At 43.1% G+C, this 22,163-nt stretch overlaps 1 protein-coding gene across 2 annotated transcripts in view; it reads left to right on the top strand.

The window, feature by feature from the left end:
* Positions 1-22,163, top strand: part of FAM13C (family with sequence similarity 13 member C) — a 564,754-nt gene that overhangs the window by 413,195 nt on the left and 129,396 nt on the right. For both annotated transcript variants that reach the window (XM_053692240.1, XM_053692239.1), the window contains exon 9: positions 14,877-14,958. In XM_053692240.1, coding sequence (XP_053548215.1) covers positions 14,877-14,958 — 82 coding nt within the window. The remainder of the gene's footprint in view (positions 1-14,876; positions 14,959-22,163) is intronic.

Genomic DNA, 22,163 nt, shown 5'->3' with positions numbered 1-22,163 from the left:
GTCCACGGGTCATCATTACTTCTGGGATATTATCTGCTCCCCTACAGGAAGTGCAAGAGGATTCACCCAGCAGAGTTGCTATATAGCTCCTCCCCTCTACGTCACCCCCAGTCATTCTCTTGCACCCAAAGACTAGATAGGAGGTGTGAGAGGACTATGGTGATTATACTTAGTTTTTATAACTTCAATCAAAAGTTTGTTATTTTACAATAGCACCGGAGCGTGTTATTACTTCTCTGGCAGAGTTTGAAGAAGAATCTACCAGAGTTTTTTATTATGATTTTAACCGGAGTAGTTAAGATCATATTGCTGTTTCTCGGCCATCTGAGGGAGGTAAAAGCTTCAGATCAGGGGACAGCGGGCAGTTGAATCTGCATTGAGGTATGTAGCAGTTTTTATTTTCTGAATGGAATTGATGAGAAAATCCTGCTATACCGATATAATGACATGTATGTATACTCTACACTTCAGTATTCTGGGGATGGTATTTCACCGGAATTACTCTGTAAAAGTACATTAAACCTTTTAATAGGTATTTAATTCATGTTAAACGTTTTTGCTGGAATGTAGAATCGTTTGCATTTCTGAGGTACTGAGTGAATAAATATTTGGGCATTATTTTTCCACTTGGCAGTTTGCTTGTTTTGATTATGACAGTTTCGTTTCTCTCTCACTGCTGTGTGTGAGGGGGAGGGGCCGTTTTTTGGCGCTCTTTGCTACGCATCAAAAAATTTTCAGTCAGTTACACTTATATTTTCTGCATGATCCGGTTCATCTCTGACAGAACTCAGGGGTCTTCAAACTTCTTTGAAGGGAAGTAGATTCTCTCAGCAGAGCTGTGAGATTTAATAGTGACTGTGATTTAAAACGTTGCTCTGTAATTTTTATGTTTAAAATTTAATTAGTGTTATTTTACTAATGGGAACAAACCTTTACTAAAAAGTTGTGTTGTTTGTTAAGAGTGATGCTATAACTGTTTTTCAGTTCATTATTTCAACTGTCATTTAATCGTTTAGTGCTTTTGAGGCACAGTACGCTTTTATTAAATAAAATTGTAACCGAGTTGCATGTTTATTGCTAGTGTGTTAAACATGTCTGATTCAGAGGAAGATACCTGTGTCATTTGTTCCAATGCCAAGGTGGAGCCCAATAGAAATTTATGTACTAGCTGTATTGATGCTACCTTAAATAAAAGCCAATCTGTACAAATTGAACAAATTTCACCAAACAGCGAGGGGAGAGTTATGCCGACTAACTCGCCTCACGTGTCAGTACCTGCATCTCCCGCCCGGGAGGTGCGTGATATTATGGCGCCTAGTACATCTGGGCAGCCATTACAGATAACATTACAAGATATGGCTACTGTTATGACTGAAGTTTTGGCTAAATTACCAGAACTAAGAGGCAAGCGTGATCACTCTGGGGTGAGAACAGAGTGCGCTGATAATTCTAGGGCCATGTCTGATACTGCGTCACAGCTTGCAGAGCATGAGGACGGAGAGCTTCATTCTGTAGGTGACGGTTCTGATCCAAACAGATTAGATTCAGATATTTCAAATTTTAAGTTTAAATTGGAAAACCTCCGTGTATTACTAGGGGAGGTCTTAGCAGCTCTCAACGATTGTAACGCTGTTGCAATACCAGAGAAAATGTGTAGGTTGGATAAATACTTTGCGGTACCGGCGAGTACTGACGTTTTTCCTATACCTAAGAGATTAACTGAAATTGTTACTAAGGAGTGGGACAGACCCGGTGTGCCGTTCTCACCCCCTCCAATATTTAGAAAGATGTTTCCAATAGACGCCACCACACGGGACTTATGGCAAACGGTCCCTAAGGTGGAGGGAGCAGTTTCTACTTTAGCTAAGCGTACCACTATCCCGGTGGAGGATAGCTGTGCTTTTTCAGATCCTATGGATAAAAAATTAGAGGGTTACCTTAAGAAAATGTTTGTTCAACAAGGTTTTATATTACAACCCCTTGCATGCATCGCGCCGATCACGGCTGCGGCAGCATTTTGGATTGAGTCTCTAGAAGAGAACCTTAGTTCAGCTACGCTGGACGACATTACGGACAGGCTTAGAGTCCTTAAACTAGCTAATTCATTCATTTCGGAGGCCGTAGTACATTTAACCAAACTTACGGCTAAGAATTCAGGATTCGCCATTCAGGCACGCAGGGCGCTGTGGCTAAAATCCTGGTCGGCTGATGTAACTTCTAAGTCCAAATTACTTAATATACCTTTCAAGGGGCAAACTTTATTTGGGCCCGGTTTGAAAGAAATTATTGCTGACATTACAGGAGGTAAGGGCCACGCTCTACCTCAAGACAAAGCCAAAGCTAAGGCTAGACAGTCTAATTTTCGTCCCTTTCGGAATTTCAAAGCAGGAGCAGCGCCAACCTCCACTGCACCAAAACAGGGAGGAACTGTTGCTCGTTACAGACAAGGCTGGAAGCCTAACCAGTCCTGGAACAAGGGCAAGCAGGCCAGTAAACCTGCTGCTGCCTCAAAGACAGCATGAACCGAGGGCCCCCGATCCGGGACCGGATCTAGTGGGGGGCAGACTCTCTCTCTTCGCCCAGGCTTGGGCAAGAGATGTCCAGGATCCCTGGGCGCTAGAGATCATATCTCAGGGATACCTTCTAGACTTCAAATTCTCTCCCCCAAAAGGGAGATTTCATCTGTCAAGGTTGTCAACAAACCAAATAAAGAAGGACGCGTTTCTACGCTGTGTACAAGATCTATTATTAATGGGAGTGATCCATCCGGTTCCGCGGTCGGAACAAGGACAAGGGTTTTACTCAAACCTGTTTGTGGTTCCCAAAAAAGAGGGAACTTTCAGGCCAATCTTGGATTTAAAGATCCTAAACAAATTCCTAAGAGTTCCATCGTTCAAAATGGAAACTATTCGGACAATCTTACCCATGATCCAAGAGGGTCAGTACATGACCACAGTGGATTTAAAGGATGCTTACCTTCACATACCGATTCACAAAGATCATTACCGGTATCTAAGGTTTGCCTTCTTAAACAGGCATTACCAGTTTGTAGCCCTTCCATTCGGATTGGCTACGGCTCCAAGAATCTTTACAAAGGTTCTGGGTGCCCTTCTGGCGGTACTAAGACCGCGAGGAATTTCGGTAGCTCCGTACCTAGACGACATTCTGATACAAGCTTCAAGCTTTCAAACTGCCGAGTCTCATACAGAGTTAGTTCTGGCATTTCTAAGGTCGCATGGATGGAAAGTAAACGAAAAGAAGAGTTCTCTCTTTCCTCTCACATGAGTTCCATTCTTGGGGACTCTTATAGATTCTGTAGAAATGAGGATTTATCTGACAGAAGACAGATTAACAAAGCTTCTAAATGCATGCCGTGTCCTTCATTCCATTCAACTCCCGTCAGTAGCTCAATGCATGGAGGTGATCGGCTTAATGGTAGCAGCAATGGACATAGTTCCCTTTGCACGCCTACATCTCAGACCGCTGCAATTGTGCATGCTGAGTCAGTGGAATGGGGATTACTCAGATTTGTCCCCCACTCTGAATCTGGATCAAGAGACCAGAAATTCTCTTCTATGGTGGCTTTCTCGGCCACATCTGTCCAGGGGGATGCCGTTCAGCAGGCCGGACTGGACAATTGTAACAACAGACGCCAGCCTTCTAGGTTGGGGCGCTGTCTGGAATTCTCTGAAGGCTCAGGGACAATGGAGTCAGGAGGAAAGTCTCCTGCCAATAAACATTCTGGAATTGAGAGCAGTTCTCAATGCCCTTCTATCTTGGCCCCAGTTAAAGACTCGGGGGTTCATCAGGTTTCAGTCGGACAACATCACGACTGTAGCTTACATCAACCATCAAGGAGGGACAAGAAGCTCCCTAGCAATGATAGAGGTATCAAAGATATTTCGCTGGGCAGAGTCTCACTCTTGCCACCTGTCAGCAATCCACATCCCGGGAGTGGAGAACTGGGAGGCGGATTTCTTGAGTCGCCAGACTCTTCATCCGGGGGAGTGGGAACTTCATCCGGAGGTCTTTGCCCAAATACTTCAACGTTGGGGCAGACCAGAGATAGATCTCATGGCGTCTCGCCAGAACGCCAAACTTCCTCGCTACGGATCCAGATCCAGGGATCCGGGAGCGGTTCTGATAGATGCTTTGACAGCACCTTGGAACTTCAGGATGGCTTATGTATTTCCACCCTTCCCACTGCTTCCTCGATTGATTGCCAAAATCAAACAGGAGAGAGCATCAGTGATTCTAATAGCGCCTGCATGGCCGCGCAGGACTTGGTATGCAGATCTAGTGAACATGTCATCCTGTCCGCCTTGGTCTCTACCTCTAAGACAGGACCTTCTGATTCAGGGTCCATTCAATCATCAAAGTCTAACTTCTCTGAAGCTGACTGCTTGGAAATTGAACGCTTGATTTTATCAAAACGTGGTTTTTCTGAGTCGGTTATTGATACCCTGATACAGGCTAGGAAGCCTGTTACCAGAAAGATTTACCATAAAATATGGCGTAAATACCTATACTGGTGTGAATCCAAAGATTACTCCTGGAGTAAGGTTAGGATTCCTAGGATATTGTCTTTTCTACAAGAAGGTTTAGAAAAGGGTTTATCGGCTAGCTCATTAAAGGGACAGATCTCAGCTCTGTCCATCTTGTTACACAGGCGTCTGTCAGAAAATTCAGACATCCAGGCCTTTTGTCAGGCTTTAACTAGGATCAAGCCTGTGTTTAAAACTGTTGCTCCGCCATGGAGTTTAAACTTAGTTCTTAACGTTTTACAGGGTGTTCCGTTTGAACCCCTTCATTCCATTGATATAAAATTGTTATCTTGGAAAGTTCTATTTTTAATGGCTATTTCCTCGGCTCGAAGAGTCTCTGAGTTATCAGCCCTACATTGTGATTCTCCTTATCTGATCTTTCACTCAGACAAGGTAGTTCTGCGTACTAAACCTGGGTTCTTACCTAAGGTAGTCACTAACAGGAATATCAATCAAGAGATTGTTGTTCCATCCTTGTGTCCAAATCCTTCTTCAAAGAAGGAACGTCTTCTACACAATCTGGATGTAGTTCGTGCCCTCAAGTTCTACTTGCAGGCAACTAAAGATTTTCGCCAAACTTCTTCCCTGTTTGTCGTTTATTCTGGACAGAGGAGAGGTCAAAAAGCTTCTGCTACCTCTCTCTCTTTTTGGCTTCGTAGCATAATACGTTTAGCCTATGAGACTGCTGGACAGCAGCCTCCTGAAAGAATTACAGCTCATTCCACTAGAGCTGTGGCTTCCACTTGGGCCTTTAAGAATGAGGCCTCTGTTGAACAGATTTGCAAGGCTGCAACTTGGTCTTCGCTTCATACTTTTTCCAAATTTTACAAATTTGACACTTTTGCTTCTTCGGAGGCTATTTTTGGGAGAAAGGTTCTTCAGGCAGTGGTTCCTTCTGTATAATGAGCCTGCCTATCCCTCCCGTCATCCGTGTACTTTTGCTTTGGTATTGGTATCCCAGAAGTAATGATGACCCGTGGACTGATCACACATAACAGAAGAAAACATAATTTATGCTTACCTGATAAATTCCTTTCTTCTGTTGTGTGATCAGTCCACGGCCCGCCCTGTTTTTTAAGGCAGGTACATATTTTTTAAATTATAATTCAGTCACCACTACACCCTTGGTTTCTCCTTTCTCGTTGGTCTTTGGTCGAATGACTGGAGGTGACGTAGAGGGGAGGAGCTATATAGCAACTCTGCTGGGTGAATCCTCTTGCACTTCCTGTAGGGGAGCAGATAATATCCCAGAAGTAATGATGACCCGTGGACTGATCACACAACAGAAGAAAGGAATTTATCAGGTAAGCATAAATTATGTTATTTGCATTGCTGCTCCTACCTAAGCATGCTTTTTAACAAAGGTTCTCAAGAGAATGAAGTACACTTGATAACTTGTAAACAGGAAAGTTTCTTAAAATTGCATTCTCTTGTCATCTTTTAGATATCCTGATGGCCAACCTTGTGTAAAAGGAGCTGATCTCTGAATTTTTTTTTTTTTTAATAGAAATCCATTACAAAGTTGTTATTCTTGGACCAAATAGCCGCAATTCTGCTGACCATTTAATTTTCCCTTAAAAAGCTCCATTGTGGTGAACAAATTGAATTTGTAACACATTCTTCACAGTGAAAAACATCCCTGGCTAAGTATGCGCTGGGTTCTCTGGTGTTATAATTAAATAGTATAAGTTTTGAAAATGTGTTTATATCTGTAACAATTTATAGTTGTGTGTACGTATTTATACCAATATTTAGTGTCTATGAACTGTAACCTTGTCTGGAATCTAGAGGGACAGTCTACTCCAGAATTTATTTATTTTATTTAAAAGATAGATAAACTTGTATTACCCTTTCCCCAGTTTTGCATAACCAATACAGTTATATTAATATACTTTTTAGCTCTGTGATTACCTTGTATGTAAGCCTCTGCAGACTTCCCCCTTATTTCAGTTCTTTTGACAGACTTGCATTTTAGACAGTCAGTGCCCTCTCATAAGTAACCCCATGGGAGTGAGCACAATGTTATCTATACCGCACACATGAACTAACACCCTCTAGCTGTGAAAAACTATCAAATGCATTCAGATAAGAGGTGGCCTTCAGGGGCTTATAGATTAACAGACAAGCCTACCTAGGTTTAGCTTTCAACTAAGAATACCAAGAGAACAAAGCATATATACTGTGCATATATCATACTATGCATTTTAGTAATAAGCTTCAAAATTTGAAGAGCCCTCATTTTTTTTCACTTTGCTGGCCACCCCAAGTCCAGTTATTTTTTTTTTCATCATTACAGCCGTGGAGGGATCAGCCAATTAAATGGCTAGCGTTCGCTCAGTTGGGAAATGTGAAGGAGCACTGCTGCTCTGCAGTTTCCATAAGGCTTCCAGTGCAGGCTTGCTTACTGTTTTTGCCTCAGTTGTATTCTTATGGGTTATTAAAGAGACCGTAAAGTGAATTGGAAAGCTGTTAAAAATTGTATACATCTGAATCATAAAAATAAGGTGTTTCATATCCCTTTAAGCTTGACTAAGTATATGATATAAATATGTTATTAAAGGGACATTAAACACTAAATACATGCTAGATGGAATGATGCATTCAAAGAAAAGATTAGTCCATGACTAACATGTAGATGTATTTTTTAAAGTTTCATTAGTTGTTTAAAAAGTGACAAAATAAGTGTAAAGTTTTAGTGTCTATAAAACAATGCGAGCTGCCATGTTGTAACTTGTGTTAGCTTGTCTGCTGTGGCCAATTAGAGACAGTTATAAATAGGTCACTAGAGTGTGCAGCCAATGGTTGTGCTGGATTTAACAGTGTTCTGCACTTCCATTTCTAACAGGAACTGAAAGCTCACAATTTCAGAATAGAATTACAGGCAAAGAGGACAAAATAAATAATGAAAGTATATTGCAGAGTTGTTTTATTTTATACAATTTATCATTTTATATTACTATCTCAAAGTGTCTAATGTCCCTTTAAATATGAAGATTTTACAGAACACTATAATACAATAAAAATGCAACTTTAAAGGTACATGGAACCCAATTTTTTTCTTTCATGATTTAGAAAGAACATGCAATTTTAAACAACTTTCTAATTTACTTCTATGATCTAATTTGCTTCATTCACTTTATATCCTTTGCTGAAAAGCATATCTAGATATGCTCAGTAGCTGCTGATTGGTGGCTGCACATAGATATCTCGTGTGATTGGCTCACCCATATGCATTGCTATTTCTTCAACAAAGGATATCTAAAGAATGAAGCAAATTAGATAATAGAAGTAAATTGGAGTGTTTAAACTTGTATTCTTTACCATAATTATGAAAGAAATTTTTTGGGTTTAGTGCCCCTTTAAGTTCAACCACAATAATTTAAAAAAGCTTATGACATTATTTTGCTACAAAATATCCCCATAGACATTAATGGTGCAGTTTCCAAACCCCGAAAAGGGGTTAAATACATGGTTAAAGGAACATTTGTACTGTAAAATGTTCTGTTTAATGTGTCCCCAATGATTTGCTTTACATGCTGGAGGGTATCACATTGTTGATAAATTGCTACTTTACCTTTATCTTATCATTTAAAATAACTAATTTTGCCTGTTAAAACCACTACCCATTATGAAAATATGAATACTTTAATAGAAAAGTTATGCACACGAGAGGCAGCAATCAGTCAAGGTCCTAGTGGGGGGCAGAAGAGATAAGTAATACAATATTGTTTTTCATTTGCTGTCTATGTATTGGCCATTGATTAATGTAAAAAGAGAGAGAAAAGATTAGGAGGTCCGCTGTTTCTGCCGGTTCTACCCATTTATATGTGCATATTCTTGAGAACAGTTGATTGAGGCTTCAGTTAGAAAAAACAGCTATTTCTTCTGTTATGTGTGATCAGTCCACGGGTCATCATTACTTCTGGGATATTAGCTGCTCCCCTACAGGAAGTGCAAGAGGATTCACCCAGCAGAGTTGCTATATAGCTCCTCCCCTCTACGTCACCTCCAGTCATTCTCTTGCACCCAAAGACTAGATAGGAGGTGTGAGAGGACTATGGTGATTATACTTAGTTTTTAGAACTTCAATCAAAAGTTTGTTATTTTACAATAGCACCGGAGCGTGTTATTACCTCTCTGGCAGAGTTTGAAGAAGAATCTACCAGAGTTTTTCTTATGATTTTAACCGGAGTAGTTAAGATCATATTGCTGTTTCTCGGCCATCTGAGGGAGGTAAAAGCTTCAGATCAGGGGACAGCGGGCAGTTGAATCTGCATTGAGGTATGTCGCAGTTGTTATTTTCTGAATGGAATTGATGAAAAAATCCTGCCATACCGTTATAATGAACATGTATGTATACTCTACACTTTAGTATTCTGGGGATGGTATTTCACCGGAATTACTCGGTAAAAGTACATTAAACCTTTTATTAGGTATTTTTCATGTTAAACGTTTTTGCTGGAATGTAGAATCGTTTGCATTAATGAGGTACTGAGTGAATAAGTATTTGGGCATTATTTTCCACTTGGCAGTTTGCTTGTGTTAATTATGACAGTTTCGTTTCTCTCTCACTGCTGTGTGTGAGAGGGAGGGGCCGTTTTTGGCGCTCTTTGCTACGCATCAAAAATTTCCAGTCAGTTTTTCTGCATGATCCGGTTCATCTCTAACAGAACTCAGGGGTCTTCAAACTTCTTTGAAGGGAGGTAGATTCTCTCAGCAGAGCTGTGAGACTTATATAGTGACTGTGATTTTAAACGTTGTTTAAAATTTAATTAGTGTTATTTTACTAATGGGAACAAACCTTTGCTAAAAAGTTGTGTTGTTTGTTAAGAGTGATGCTATAACTGTTTTTCAGTTCATTATTTCAACTGTCATTTAATCGTTTAGTGCTTCTTGAGGCACAGTACGTTTTTATTAAATAATATTGTAACCGAGTTGCATGTTTATTGCTAGTGTGTTAAACATGTCTGATTCAGAGGAAGATACCTGTGTCATTTGTTCCAATGCCAAGGTGGAGCCCAATAGAAATTTATGTACTAACTGTATTGATGCTACCTTAAATAAAAGCCAATCTGTACAAATTGAACAAATTTCACCAAACAGCGAGGGGAGAGTTATGCCGACTAACTCGCCTCACGTGTCAGTACCTGCATCTCCCGCCCGGGAGGTGCGTGATATTATGGCGCCTAGTACATCTGGGCAGCCATTACAGATAACATTACAAGATATGGCTACTGTTATGACTGAAGTTTTGGCTAAATTACCAGAACTAAGAGGCAAGCGTGATCACTCTGGGGTGAGAACAGAGTGCGCTGATAATTCTAGGGCCATGTCTGATACTGCGTCACAGCTTGCAGAGCATGAGGACGGAGAGCTTCATTCTGTAGGTGACGGTTCTGATCCAAACAGATTGGATTCAGATATTTCAAATTTTAAATTTAAATTGGAAAACCTCCGTGTATTACTAGGGGAGGTTTTAGCAGCTCTCAACGATTGTAACGCTGTTGCAATACCAGAGAAAATGTGTAGGTTGGATAAATACTTTGCGGTACCGGCGAGTACTGACGTTTTTCCTATACCTAAGAGATTAACTGAAATTGTTACTAAGGAGTGGGATAGACCCGGTGTGCCGTTCTCACCCCCTCCAATATTTAGAAAGATGTTTCCAATAGACGCCACCACACGGGACTTATGGCAAACGGTCCCTAAGGTGGAGGGAGCAGTTTCTACTTTAGCTAAGCGTACCACTATCCCGGTGGAGGATAGCTGTGCTTTTTCAGATCCTATGGATAAAAAATTAGAGGGTTACCTTAAGAAAATGTTTATTCAACAAGGTTTTATATTACAACCCCTTGCATGCATCGCGCCGATCACGGCTGCGGCAGCATTTTGGATTGAGTCTCTGGAAGAGAACCTTAGTTCAGCTACGCTGGACGACATTACGGACAGGCTTAGAGTCCTTAAACTAGCTAATTCATTCATTTCGGAGGCCGTAGTACATTTAACCAAACTTACGGCTAAGAATTCAGGATTCGCCATTCAGGCACGCAGAGCGCTGTGGCTAAAATCCTGGTCGGCTGATGTAACTTCTAAGTCCAAATTACTTAGTATACCTTTCAAGGGGCAAACTTTATTTGGGCCCGGTTTGAAAGAAATTATTGCTGACATTACAGGAGGTAAGGGCCACGCCCTACCTCAAGACAAAGCCAAAGCTAAGGCTAGACAGTCTAATTTTCGTCCCTTTCGGAATTTCAAAGCAGGAGCAGCGCCAACTTCCACTGCACCAAAACAGGGAGGAGCTGTTGCTCGTTACAGACAAGGCTGGAAGCCTAATCAGTCCTGGAACAAGGGCAAGCAGGCCAGTAAACCTGCTGCTGTCCCAAAGACAGCATGAACCGAGGGCCCCCGATCCGGGACCGGATCTAGTGGGGGGTAGACTCTCTCTCTTCGCCCAGGCTTGGGCAAGAGATGTCCAGGATCCCTGGGCGCTAGAGATCATATCTCAGGGATACCTTCTAGACTTCAAATCCTCTCCCCCAAGAGGGAGATTTCATCTGTCAAGGTTGTCAACAAACCAAATAAAGAAAGACGCGTTTCTACGCTGTGTACAAGATCTATTATTAATGGGAGTGATCCATCCGGTTCCGCGGTCGGAACAAGGACAAGGGTTTTACTCAAACCTATTTGTGGTTCCCAAAAAAGAGGGAACTTTCAGGCCAATCTTGGATTTAAAGATCCTAAACAAATTCCTAAGAGTTCCATCGTTCAAAATGGAAACTATTCGGACAATCTTACCCATGATCCAAGAAGGTCAGTACATGACCACAGTGGATTTAAAGGATGCTTACCTTCACATACCGATTCACAAAGATCATTACCGGTATCTAAGGTTTGCCTTCTTAAACAGGCATTACCAGTTTGTAGCCCTTCCATTCGGATTGGCTACGGCTCCAAGAATCTTTACAAAGGTTCTGGGTGCCCTTCTGGCGGTACTAAGACCGCGAGGAATTTCGGTAGCTCCGTACCTAGACGACATTCTGATACAAGCTTCAAGCTTTCAAACTGCCAAGTCTCATACAGAGTTAGTTCTGGCATTTCTAAGGTCGCACGGATGGAAAGTGAACGAAAAGAAGAGTTCTCTCTTTCCTCTCACAAGAGTTCCATTCTTGGGGACTCTTATAGATTCTGTAGAAATGAAGATTTATCTGACAGAAGACAGATTAACAAAGCTTCTAAATGCATGCCGTGTCCTTCATTCCATTCAACTCCCGTCAGTAGCTCAATGCATGGAGGTGATCGGCTTAATGGTAGCTGCAATGGACATAGTTCCCTTTGCACGCCTACATCTCAGACCGCTGCAATTGTGCATGCTGAGTCAGTGGAATGGGGATTACTCAGATTTGTCCCCCACTCTGAATCTGGATCAAGAGACCAGAAACTCTCTTCTATGGTGGTTTTCTCGGCCACATCTGTCCAGGGGGATGCCGTTCAGCAGGCCGGACTGGACAATTGTAACAACAGACGCCAGCCTTCTAGGTTGGGGCGCTGTCTGGAATTCTCTGAAGGCTCAGGGACAATGGAGTCAGGAGGAAAGTCTCCTGCCAATAAACATTCTGGAATTGAGAGCAGTTCTCAATGCCCTTCTAGCTTGGCCCCAGTTAAAGACTCGGGGGTTCATCAGGTTTCAGTCGGACAACATCACGACTGTAGCTTACATCAACCATCAAGGAGGGACAAGAAGCTCCCTAGCAATGATAGAAGTATCAAAGATAATTCGCTGGGCAGAGTCTCACTCTTGCCATCTGTCAGCAATCCACATCCCGGGAGTGGAGAACTGGGAGGCGGATTTCTTGAGTCGCCAGACTCTTCATCCGGGGGAGTGGGAACTTCATCCGGAGGTCTTTGCCCAAATACTTCAACGTTGGGGCAAACCAGAGATAGATCTCATGGCGTCTCGCCAGAACGCCAAACTTCCTCGCTACGGATCCAGATCCAGGGATCCGGGAGCGGTTCTGATAGATGCTTTGACAGCACCTTGGAACTTCAGGATGGCTTATGTGTTTCCACCCTTCCCGCTGCTTCCTCGTTTGATTGCCAAAATCAAACAGGAGAAAGCATCAGTGATTCTAATAGCGCCTGCATGGCCGCGCAGGACTTGGTATGCAGATCTAGTGGACATGTCATCCTGTCCGCCTTGGTCTCTACCTCTAAGACAGGACCTTCTGATTCAGGGTCCATTCAAACATCAAAGTCTAACTTCTCTGAAGCTGACTGCTTGGAAATTGAACGCTTGATTTTATCAAAACGTGGTTTTTCTGAGTCGGTTATTGATACCCTGATACAGGCTAGGAAGCCTGTTACCAGAAAGATTTACCATAAAATATGGCGTAAATACCTATACTGGTGTGAATCCAAAGATTACTCCTGGAGTAAGGTTAGGATTCCAAGGATATTGTCTTTTCTACAAGAAGGTTTAGAAAAGGGTTTATCGGCTAGCTCATTAAAGGGACAGATTTCAGCTCTGTCCATCTTGTTTCACAGGCGTCTGTCAGAAAATTCAGACATCCAAGCCTTTTGTCAGGCTTTAACTAGGATCAAGCCTGTGTTTAAAACTGTTGCTCCGCCATGGAGTTTAAACTTAGTTCTTAACGTTTTACAGGGTGTTCCGTTTGAACCCCTTCATTCCATTGATATAAAATTGTTATCTTGGAAAGTTCTATTTTTAATGGCTATTTCCTCGGCTCGAAGAGTCTCTGAGTTATCAGCCCTACATTGTGATTCTCCTTATCTGATCTTTCACTCAGACAAGGTAGTTCTGCGTACTAAACCTGGGTTCTTACCTAAGGTAGTCACTAACAGGAATATCAATCAAGAGATTGTTGTTCCATCCTTGTGTCCAAATCCTTCTTCAAAGAAGGAACGTCTTCTACACAATCTGGATGTAGTTCGTGCCCTCAAGTTCTACTTGCAGGCAACTAAAGATTTTCGCCAAACTTCTTCCCTATTTGTCGTTTATTCTGGACAGAGGAGAGGTCAAAAAGCTTCGGCTACCTCTCTCTCTTTTTGGCTTCGTAGCTTAATACGTTTAGCCTATGAGACTGCTGGACAGCAGCCTCCTGAAAGAATTACAGCTCATTCCACTAGAGCTGTGGCTTCCACTTGGGCCTTTAAGAATGAGGCCTCTGTTGAACAGATTTGCAAGGCTGCAACTTGGTCTTCGCTTCATACTTTTTCCAAATTTTACAAATTTGACACTTTTGCTTCTTCGGAGGCTATTTTTGGGAGAAAGGTTCTTCAGGCAGTGGTTCCTTCTGTATAATGAGCCTGCCTATCCCTCCCGTCATCCGTGTACTTTTGCTTTGGTATTGGTATCCCAGAAGTAATGATGACCCGTGGACTGATCACACATAACAGAAGAAAACATAATTTATGCTTACCTGATAAATTCCTTTCTTCTGTTGTGTGATCAGTCCACGGCCCGCCCTGTTTTTAAGGCAGGTGCATATTTTTTAAATTATAATTCAGTCACCACTACACCCTTGGTTTCTCCTTTCTCGTTGGTCTTTGGTCGAATGACTGGAGGTGACGTAGAGGGGAGGAGCTATATAGCAACTCTGCTGGGTGAATCCTCTTGCACTTCCTGTAGGGGAGCAGCTAATATCCCAGAAGTAATGATGACCCGTGGACTGATCACACAACAGAAGAAAGGAATTTATCAGGTAAGCATAAATTATGTTTTCATATATAAACATAAACATGCAATTTTCCATGAATTTTATACTCTGCAGCTACTATAACAAGTAATTTAGAAACACATTGAGGAAACTAATTTAACAGAACAATGTCTCTTTAAGTTTCGGCTGACCAATCATTGCTGAGCTGCTCCTGAACATAGTTGTTGATTGGTGACTGTCTGTAGGTACCATATTCTTTGCATTAGACCAAAAGCAATAAATGAACAGTCTTTTAACGAAATAACAAACAAAACAATGCATAGGGAAAAAGGCAGTTGATTCATTCTTGCAGTTAAAACTGTCGCTCTAAAGATGGAAAACGCTTTACACTGTTCAATAACGATACAGCAATGTCCTTGTGAGTTGATTAATCTCTGTGTCAGCCATTAAGAATGTAAGTTTCACTTTGGGTCTTGACAATCCTGACCTTAAAAAAATAAGTACTAGCTACAGCTTTAATTTTAAGTTTTGGGGCCCATGTCTACATTTAACTACCGCATTATTATATCCTTTTACATAAACTGTTTTGAAAGGAATGTATATGTGTAGTATATGTAAATGTTTGACTCAAGTTTGTAACCATTTTTCTTTGCCACAGCCTTCCCATAGTGATAAAACCTCTAACCTTGAAGTCCTGAAATGGATGAATGATTTGGCAAAAGCCCGGAAGCAACTTAAAGGTACTTCACAATGTAATTTCTTATATGCTTGAAATTAAGTCTTTTTTGTGTTGCTGAATAAAGGATCCCATGAGCACTGGTGAGCTATCTGCCTCTTGCATTCATGCTGCTGCTGTGTATTCAGTTTTGTGTTGCATCCAAGGCCCAATCTTCATGTAATTCTGCTCCTCCCTCTGAATCACATTCTGTTCTCTGTAACTCACTTACTTGCTGGTTCCCTTGCTTCTACATTATTGGTCAGATCAGATGTTCACTTGTTCATGACCCTTTTCTGCAACCCATACAAGTATCTTTCACACACCAGCCTGCTTATTCTTGCCTTAGAACAATATTTCCCAACTCAAGTTCTTAAAGGGACATACAAGCTCCAGTGCAGAGATGAACTACTTGGAGCTAGCTGAAAACATCTGGTAAGCCAGTGACTAGGCTTTTGTGTGTAGCCACCAATCACCAGCAATCTCCCGTTAGTGCACTGTTCCAGCAAAGAACATTTAAATTTAGCATGTTGGGGTCCCTAATAGAGTTAAAGGTACATTAAACACTTTGAGATGGTAATACAAAATGATAAATTGTGTATATATATAAAAAAACAACTCTACAATATGCTTTCATTGTTTATTTCCATCTAAAGGGGAGGAGAGTCCACAGCTTCAATCATTACTTTTGGGAATATAGAACCTGGCCACCAGGAGGAAGCAAAGACACCCCAGCCACAGGCTTAAATACCTCCCCTCATCCCCCAATCATTCTTTGCCTTTCGTCACAGGAGGATGGCAGAGAAGTGCCGAAGATTCGGAGTAGTCTCTTATGGAGGGTAGTACTCTTCAGAATGGGACTGAAATTTTAAGTAGTCCTGTCAGCCTCTCAGTGAGAGCCTGGATGAAAGTTAGAGTCCAGAGATGCAGGAAGAGTCTTTCTGCGAACCCTTCCCAACCCATATTAACAGCTCCACAAGCAATCAGCGTTGACGAGTTTCGATGCCTGCTTTCTGCACTCCAAGTCCATGTCAGGAGCGATGCTTCTACCTGTCACACTTGAAGGGCCATGTTACTGTTCCACGTCGTGGATTCTGGTAAGATTGTTTCATTTTTTTATACATAATGATAACACAGAAGACAGGGTCACAGTGTGGCGCCTTTTATCTTATGGAATCAAGGGCTAATATTCCTAGTAAGGTGATTATTGAACGGGGGGGTTATACATAATATTGTTTATTGAGTTATTGTTGAGTTATGTGCGAGATGTGGCTCTGGCAATGGTGGAACTTCAGGTTGACTTCCGGGAGTATTTTTTGCGACCGGTTTTGGCGCGTTTTCTCCTTAGTGCAGGGGCGGTCCTGTGAGGCATCCCAGGTGACCGGGTGTGACTGTCTCCATTTACTCTGTTGATATGCAGCATAGGAGACAAAGGGGTTTCTGTAGTCCGGGTCATAGGAGGTGGTGAGTGCCCCGGCCATTGGAGGATATAAAGGTGCCTGTTTATTAAGCTAGTCTTGTCCATAATAAAAGTGCAAGCTATGGAGGACTCTGACGCGTTAGAGGGTACTCCCTCTTTAACAAAGTTTATTGTGAAGAGGTTCTTGTAGATCTGCCTGCTCGTATATGTTCCACATGCCTTGATAAAGTTGCGACATCTAAAACTAAAGGAATGCTGCTAAGCGTAGGGTGTATCATGGCGGTCCGGCCCAGGGGTTGCCTATGCCTATGGAAATAACAGAGGCTTTATACGATGACAAGGCCCACTCCGACTCTTCGTAAGAGGCTCCTTCTGGATCGGAGTGAGTGTCATCTTATCCTCCGGCTGCGGAGGAGCCTGACTTTAAGTTTAGGATGGAGAATTTGTGCTTTTTGCTAAAGCAGGTGCTTGCTACTCTGGAGGTTCCGGAAACGAAGCTTCCGGAGCAACCTTCGATTCCTAAGCTTGATAAGGTATACGAGGACAGGGTTGTGCCTCAGACCTTCCCGGTTCCTGTTAAGACGGCCAATATTATTAATAATGAATGGGAGCGTTTAGGTTCTTCCTTTTCCCCTTCTTCCTTTAAGAAACTGTTCCCCGTTCCGGACTCTCAGGTCGAGCTGTGGGGGTCTGTCCCTAAGGTGGATGGTGCTATCTCTACGCTCGCGAATTGGACGACTATTCCTCTCGAGGATAGTTTGTCAGATTTAGCCCATGGATAAAAAGTTGGAAAACATGTTAAGGAAAATGTTTCAGCACACAGGGTTTGTTTTTCAACCGGCAGTGGCTGTAGCCATGGTTTCCGGAGCTGCAACATATTGGTGTGAATCCCTGTATGATATGGTCGAGAGGGAGACTTCCCTCGACGAGATACAGGATAAGATTAAGGCATTGAAGGTCGCCAATTCTTTAATTTGTGACGCCAATATGCAATTTTATTTGCCTGAACGCAAAGGTTTCAGGATTCTCTGTTTTAGCTCGCAGGGCTCTGTGGCTAAAGTCTTGGTCTGCAGATATGACCTCTAAGTCGAGACTGTTGTCTCTGCCTTTTCAAGGAAAGATTCTGTTCGGTCCAGGATTGGATTTGATCATATCCACGGTTACGGGAGGCAAGGGAGCTTTCCTACCGCAGGATAAGAAGGCTAAGCCTAAAGGATCTACTTTTCGTCCCTTTCGCATGGACAAGGCCCAGCGCCAGCAGCCCGCCACAAAAGCGGATCAGTCCAAGGAACTTGGAAACCTGCTCAGTCTTGGAACAAGTCCAAGCAGAACAAGAAGCCTGCTGTAACAATCAACTCACTTGTAATTGTAACTACCAAGATATTATGTAAAATTGAGGATGTGTTACAAGAGTTGAGGATGACAGTACACTATATGCTTTTAGTGAACTGTATAACACTTGTTGTTAATTTTGCCGGACAGCTAGCTCCCAGTAACTGGAGTGTCTATTAGTGGGAGTTGACTTTGGCGGGTATTCGTAGCAATGGATATACAGAGATAAACAGTAGTGCAGTGGTTAATTATATATCAGGATGCAGTTAGTAGAGAGAGATCAGGGTTAAATGCAAGCAGCTTCAGTCTACAAACAGTAGTGCAGAGGTTAATTGTACTTCAGGATGCAGTTAGTAAAGAGAGTTCACGGTTAAATGCAAGCAACTTCACTATACAAATCTTACACTTGTAGTATGTTTAAGAGTACTTCAGAAGAGAGTTGCACAGTCTGTTTATGAAAGTTTATACAGCACCTGTCCAGAAGTCGCTGAATGAGATTTCCCCTTTAAGCAAACAGCAGCTGCTGTGAGTGTGATGTGTGCAGCACAGAGATCCGGTCCCAATGAGCTTGGTGAGCAGTGTGAACGCTGTGGTCCCTGCGTTTCCTGTTTGCTGAGTGGCGTGTCACGCCAGGTTGTTAAGAATACTCACAAGCAGACCCTGGATGGGGGAGGTGTGGAGTGAAGTCCTGCTGCAGATATGTAATGTCAGCTCCGGCTGAAGTAGAGGTATGCTGATAGAAAAGGAAATAAATACACAGTTTAAATCCTGTTATGCTGTAGAAAAGGTAAGGACTGGAACTGTAGCTATTACACTTCAATAAACCAGCAAAGGACCATGGGAGGAAGCAGGTTTATATTGGGTTCAGGTAGGAAGTTAACAAGATGTAAAGGTGGTATATAGTATTTGCTTGACACATTTAAGGTGGAATAGGAGGATCATGACACCCGCTGAGACTAAATCGGCATGAAGGGGTGGCCCCAGACCGGTCTCCGGACCAAGTAGGGGGCAGATTGTCTCTCTTCTCTGAAGCCTGGTTGCAATACGTTCAGGGCCCTTGGGTTCTGGAGGTGGTCGTCCAGGGTTGCAGGATAGGGTTCAGATCCCATCTGCCCAGGGGCAGATTCTTCCTGTCAAACCTGTCTTCAAGACCGGAAAAGAGAGAGGCCTTTCTAGAATGTGTGAGGGATCTCTCCTCTCTAGGTGTTATCATACCAGTACCCAGAGCAGAAAGGGGTCTAGGGTACTATTCAAATCTTTGTGGTTCCAAAGGAGGGTACGCTCCGCCCGATTCTGGACCTAAAGTGTTTAAACAAGTTTCTGGCTGTTCCATCGTTCAAAATGGAAACGATCAGATCTATTTTGCCCCTAGTTCAAGAGGGACAGTTCATGACAAATATAGACTTGAAGGATGCTTACCTTCAGGTTCCAATTCACAGGGACCACTTTAAGTTCCTAAGATTTGCGTTTCTGGACCAACACTTACAATTTGTTGCCCTTCACTTCGGTCTGGAGACGACCCCGAGAGTCTTCATGAAGGTTCTGGGGGCGCTTCTTGCAGTGGCCAGATCCAGGGGCATTTCTGTGGCTCCCTATTTGGACGACATCCTAATCCAGACGCCGTCGTTCAGCCTCACAGAAGATCATTCGAGGGCTCTTCTTTTATTGCTCCAATTACACAGTTGGAAGATCAACTCAGGAAAGAGTGCCCTGGTTCCACACAACAGGGTGGAGTTCTATGTCCATGAAAATATTTCTCACAGATCAACAACGCATGAAGATTGCGTCCACTTGTCTTGCACTTCAGTCCTACTCAAGCCCTTCGGTGGCTCAGTGTTTGGAGATGACCGTGCACATGGTTTCCAGCATAGACGTCATCCCTTTCGCCAGGTTCCATCTCAGACCTCTTCAATTGTGCATGTTGAGACAGTGGAACGGCGATCATTCAGATCTATCACAGATCTTGGTGGATCTGTCCGGGGCATCTGTCCCTGGGGACATCCTTCTTAAGACCGTCCTGGGAGATTGTGACCATGGACGCGAGTCTGGCAGGAGGGGGAGCTGTTTGGGGTGCCAAAATGGCACATGGAAAATAAACCTGGGAGGAGTCTCTCTCTCCTTCCGATAAATATTCTGGAACTTCGAGCAATCTACAATGCTCTGAGGGCGTGGCCTCGTCTGGGGTCTTTCAGATTCCAGACCGACAACATTACCTCGGTGGCTTACATCAACCATCAGGGGGGAAGAAGGCGCTCCCTAGCAATGAGGGAGGTGTCTCGGCTTTTGGAGTGGGTGGAGTCCCACAGCTGCTTGCTCTCAGCGATCCATGTTCCAGGTGTGGACAACTGGAAAGCAGATTTTCTCAGCAGGCAATCCTTCCATCCGGGGGAATAGTCTCTTTACCCCAAAGTATTTGCAGAGATTTGTCTCAGATGGGGAACGCCGGAGATAGATCTCATGGTGTCCAGACTCAATTGCAAGCTACCTCGATACGGGTCGAGGGATCCCCAGGCAGAGCTGATAGATGCCTTAGTGGTGCCTTGGGGATTCAGCATAGGTTACATTTTTCCACCGTTAACACTTCTAACTCGTGTAGTGGAGTGAGCTTCGGCCATCCTGATTGCTCCATCGTGGCCGCAGAGGACGTGGTTTGCGGATCTGGTGGGGATGTCATCCTCTCCGCCATGGAGGTTACCCTGTCGCAGGGATCTGCTTGAACGGAGTCCCTTTCAACATCAAAATCTCGTTTCTCTGTTGCCGACTGCGTGGAGATTGAATGCTTAGTCTTAGCCAAGAGAGGTTTTTCTGAAAGTGTGATTGGCACTCTCTAGTTCAGGCAAGGAAGCCGGTCACTCGTCTCATCTACCATAAGGTGTGGAGGACTTGCTTGTCCTACTGTGAGAAGTACAGATATCCTTGGCACAAGGTGAAGGTATCCAGGATTCTGTCTTTTCTCCAATAAGGTTTGGAGAAGGGTCTTGCCGCCAAGACAGATTTCGGCATTATCAGTCTTGTTGCACAGGAGACTCGCTGAGCTTCCTAACAATCTTTTTTGCAGGCTCTGTCTAGAATCAGGCCTGTTTTTAGGCAGTCTGCTCCCCCATGAAGCTTAAACTTGGTCCTTAATGTATTGCAGAGGGTTCCGTTTGAGCCTATGCATTTTATTGACATTAAGATTCTGTTCTGGAAGGTTCTCTACCAGTTGGCTATTGCATTGGCACGCAGAGTATCTTAGCTGGCTGCCTTGCAATTCGAGCCTCCTTATCTGGTTTTTCATGCGGATAAGGCTGTTCTTCGCACCGGTTTGGGGTTTCTTCCCAAGATGGTGTCTAACCGTAACATCAATCAGGAAATAATTGTTCCTTCTTTGTGTCCTAGCCCTTCTTCTTCCAAGGAGAGGTTTCTTCATAACCTGGATGTGTTTCGTGCCTTAAAGTTCTATCTTCTGGCTACGAAGGATTTCAGACAGTCTACATCTCTTTTTGTGGTGTATTCTGGGAAGCGCAAGGGGCAGAGGGCCTCTTCTACTACTTTGTCCTTTTGGTTGAGGAGCTTGATCCGCTTGGCCTATGAGACAGCGGGACATAAGCCTCCTCAGAGGATCATGGTTTGTTCAACTAGAACTATGGCTTCATCTTGGGCCTTCAAGAATGAGGCCTCTATGGAGCAGATTTGTAAGGCGGCTACCTGGTCCTCCTTACACACTTTTACAATGTCTTACAAAGTTGAAGTTTTTGCTTCTGCGGAAGCTGTTTTGGGGAGAAAGGATTTATAGGCTGTGGTGCCCTCAGATTAGGGTCTGCCTTTTTACCTTCCCGGTTTCATTCAGTGTCCTCTAAAACTTGGGTATATGTTTCCCAAAAGTAATGAATGAAGCCGTGGACTCTCCTCCCCTTTTAGATGGAAAACATAAATTATGCTTACCTGATTATTTTATTTCCATCGTGGGGAGGAGAGTCCACGGCTCCCGCCCGTAACTCCGGTGGGCGGACCTAAATTTATTTTATCTTCTGGCACCATTTATACCCTGATATTTCTACTACTGTTCCCTCGGCAGAATGAGTGGTGGAGGTATTTAAGCCTTTGGCTGGGATGCCTTTGCCTCCTCCTGGTGGCCAGGTTCTATATTTCCAAAAGTAATGAATTAAGCCATGGACTCTCCTCCCCACGATGGAAATAAAATTATCAGGTAAGCATAATTTATGTTTTTGTCCCCTTTTTCTGTAATTCCATTCTGAAATTGTGAGCTTTTCAATTCCTCTTAGAAATTGAAGTGCCTGTATGATTTAGATAGACCATGCAGTTTTAAACCTATTTCCCATATATTTCTGTTATCAAATTTGCTTTGTTCTTAGTATCCTTTGTTGAAGAGTAGGCTCAGAAACAGCAATGCACTTTTGGGAGATAGCTGAACACAACTGTTGATCCAATGAGAAGAGGCCAATGACAATGCAAATATGTGCAGCAGCTGCTCCTGA

The sequence above is a fragment of the Bombina bombina genome, chromosome 9 (genome assembly GCF_027579735.1).
Source record: "Bombina bombina isolate aBomBom1 chromosome 9, aBomBom1.pri, whole genome shotgun sequence".
Taxonomy (NCBI): Eukaryota; Metazoa; Chordata; class Amphibia; order Anura; family Bombinatoridae; genus Bombina; species Bombina bombina.
The sequence above is the reverse complement of the archived record's forward strand: the minus strand, read 5'-3'. Positions and strand labels throughout refer to the sequence as shown.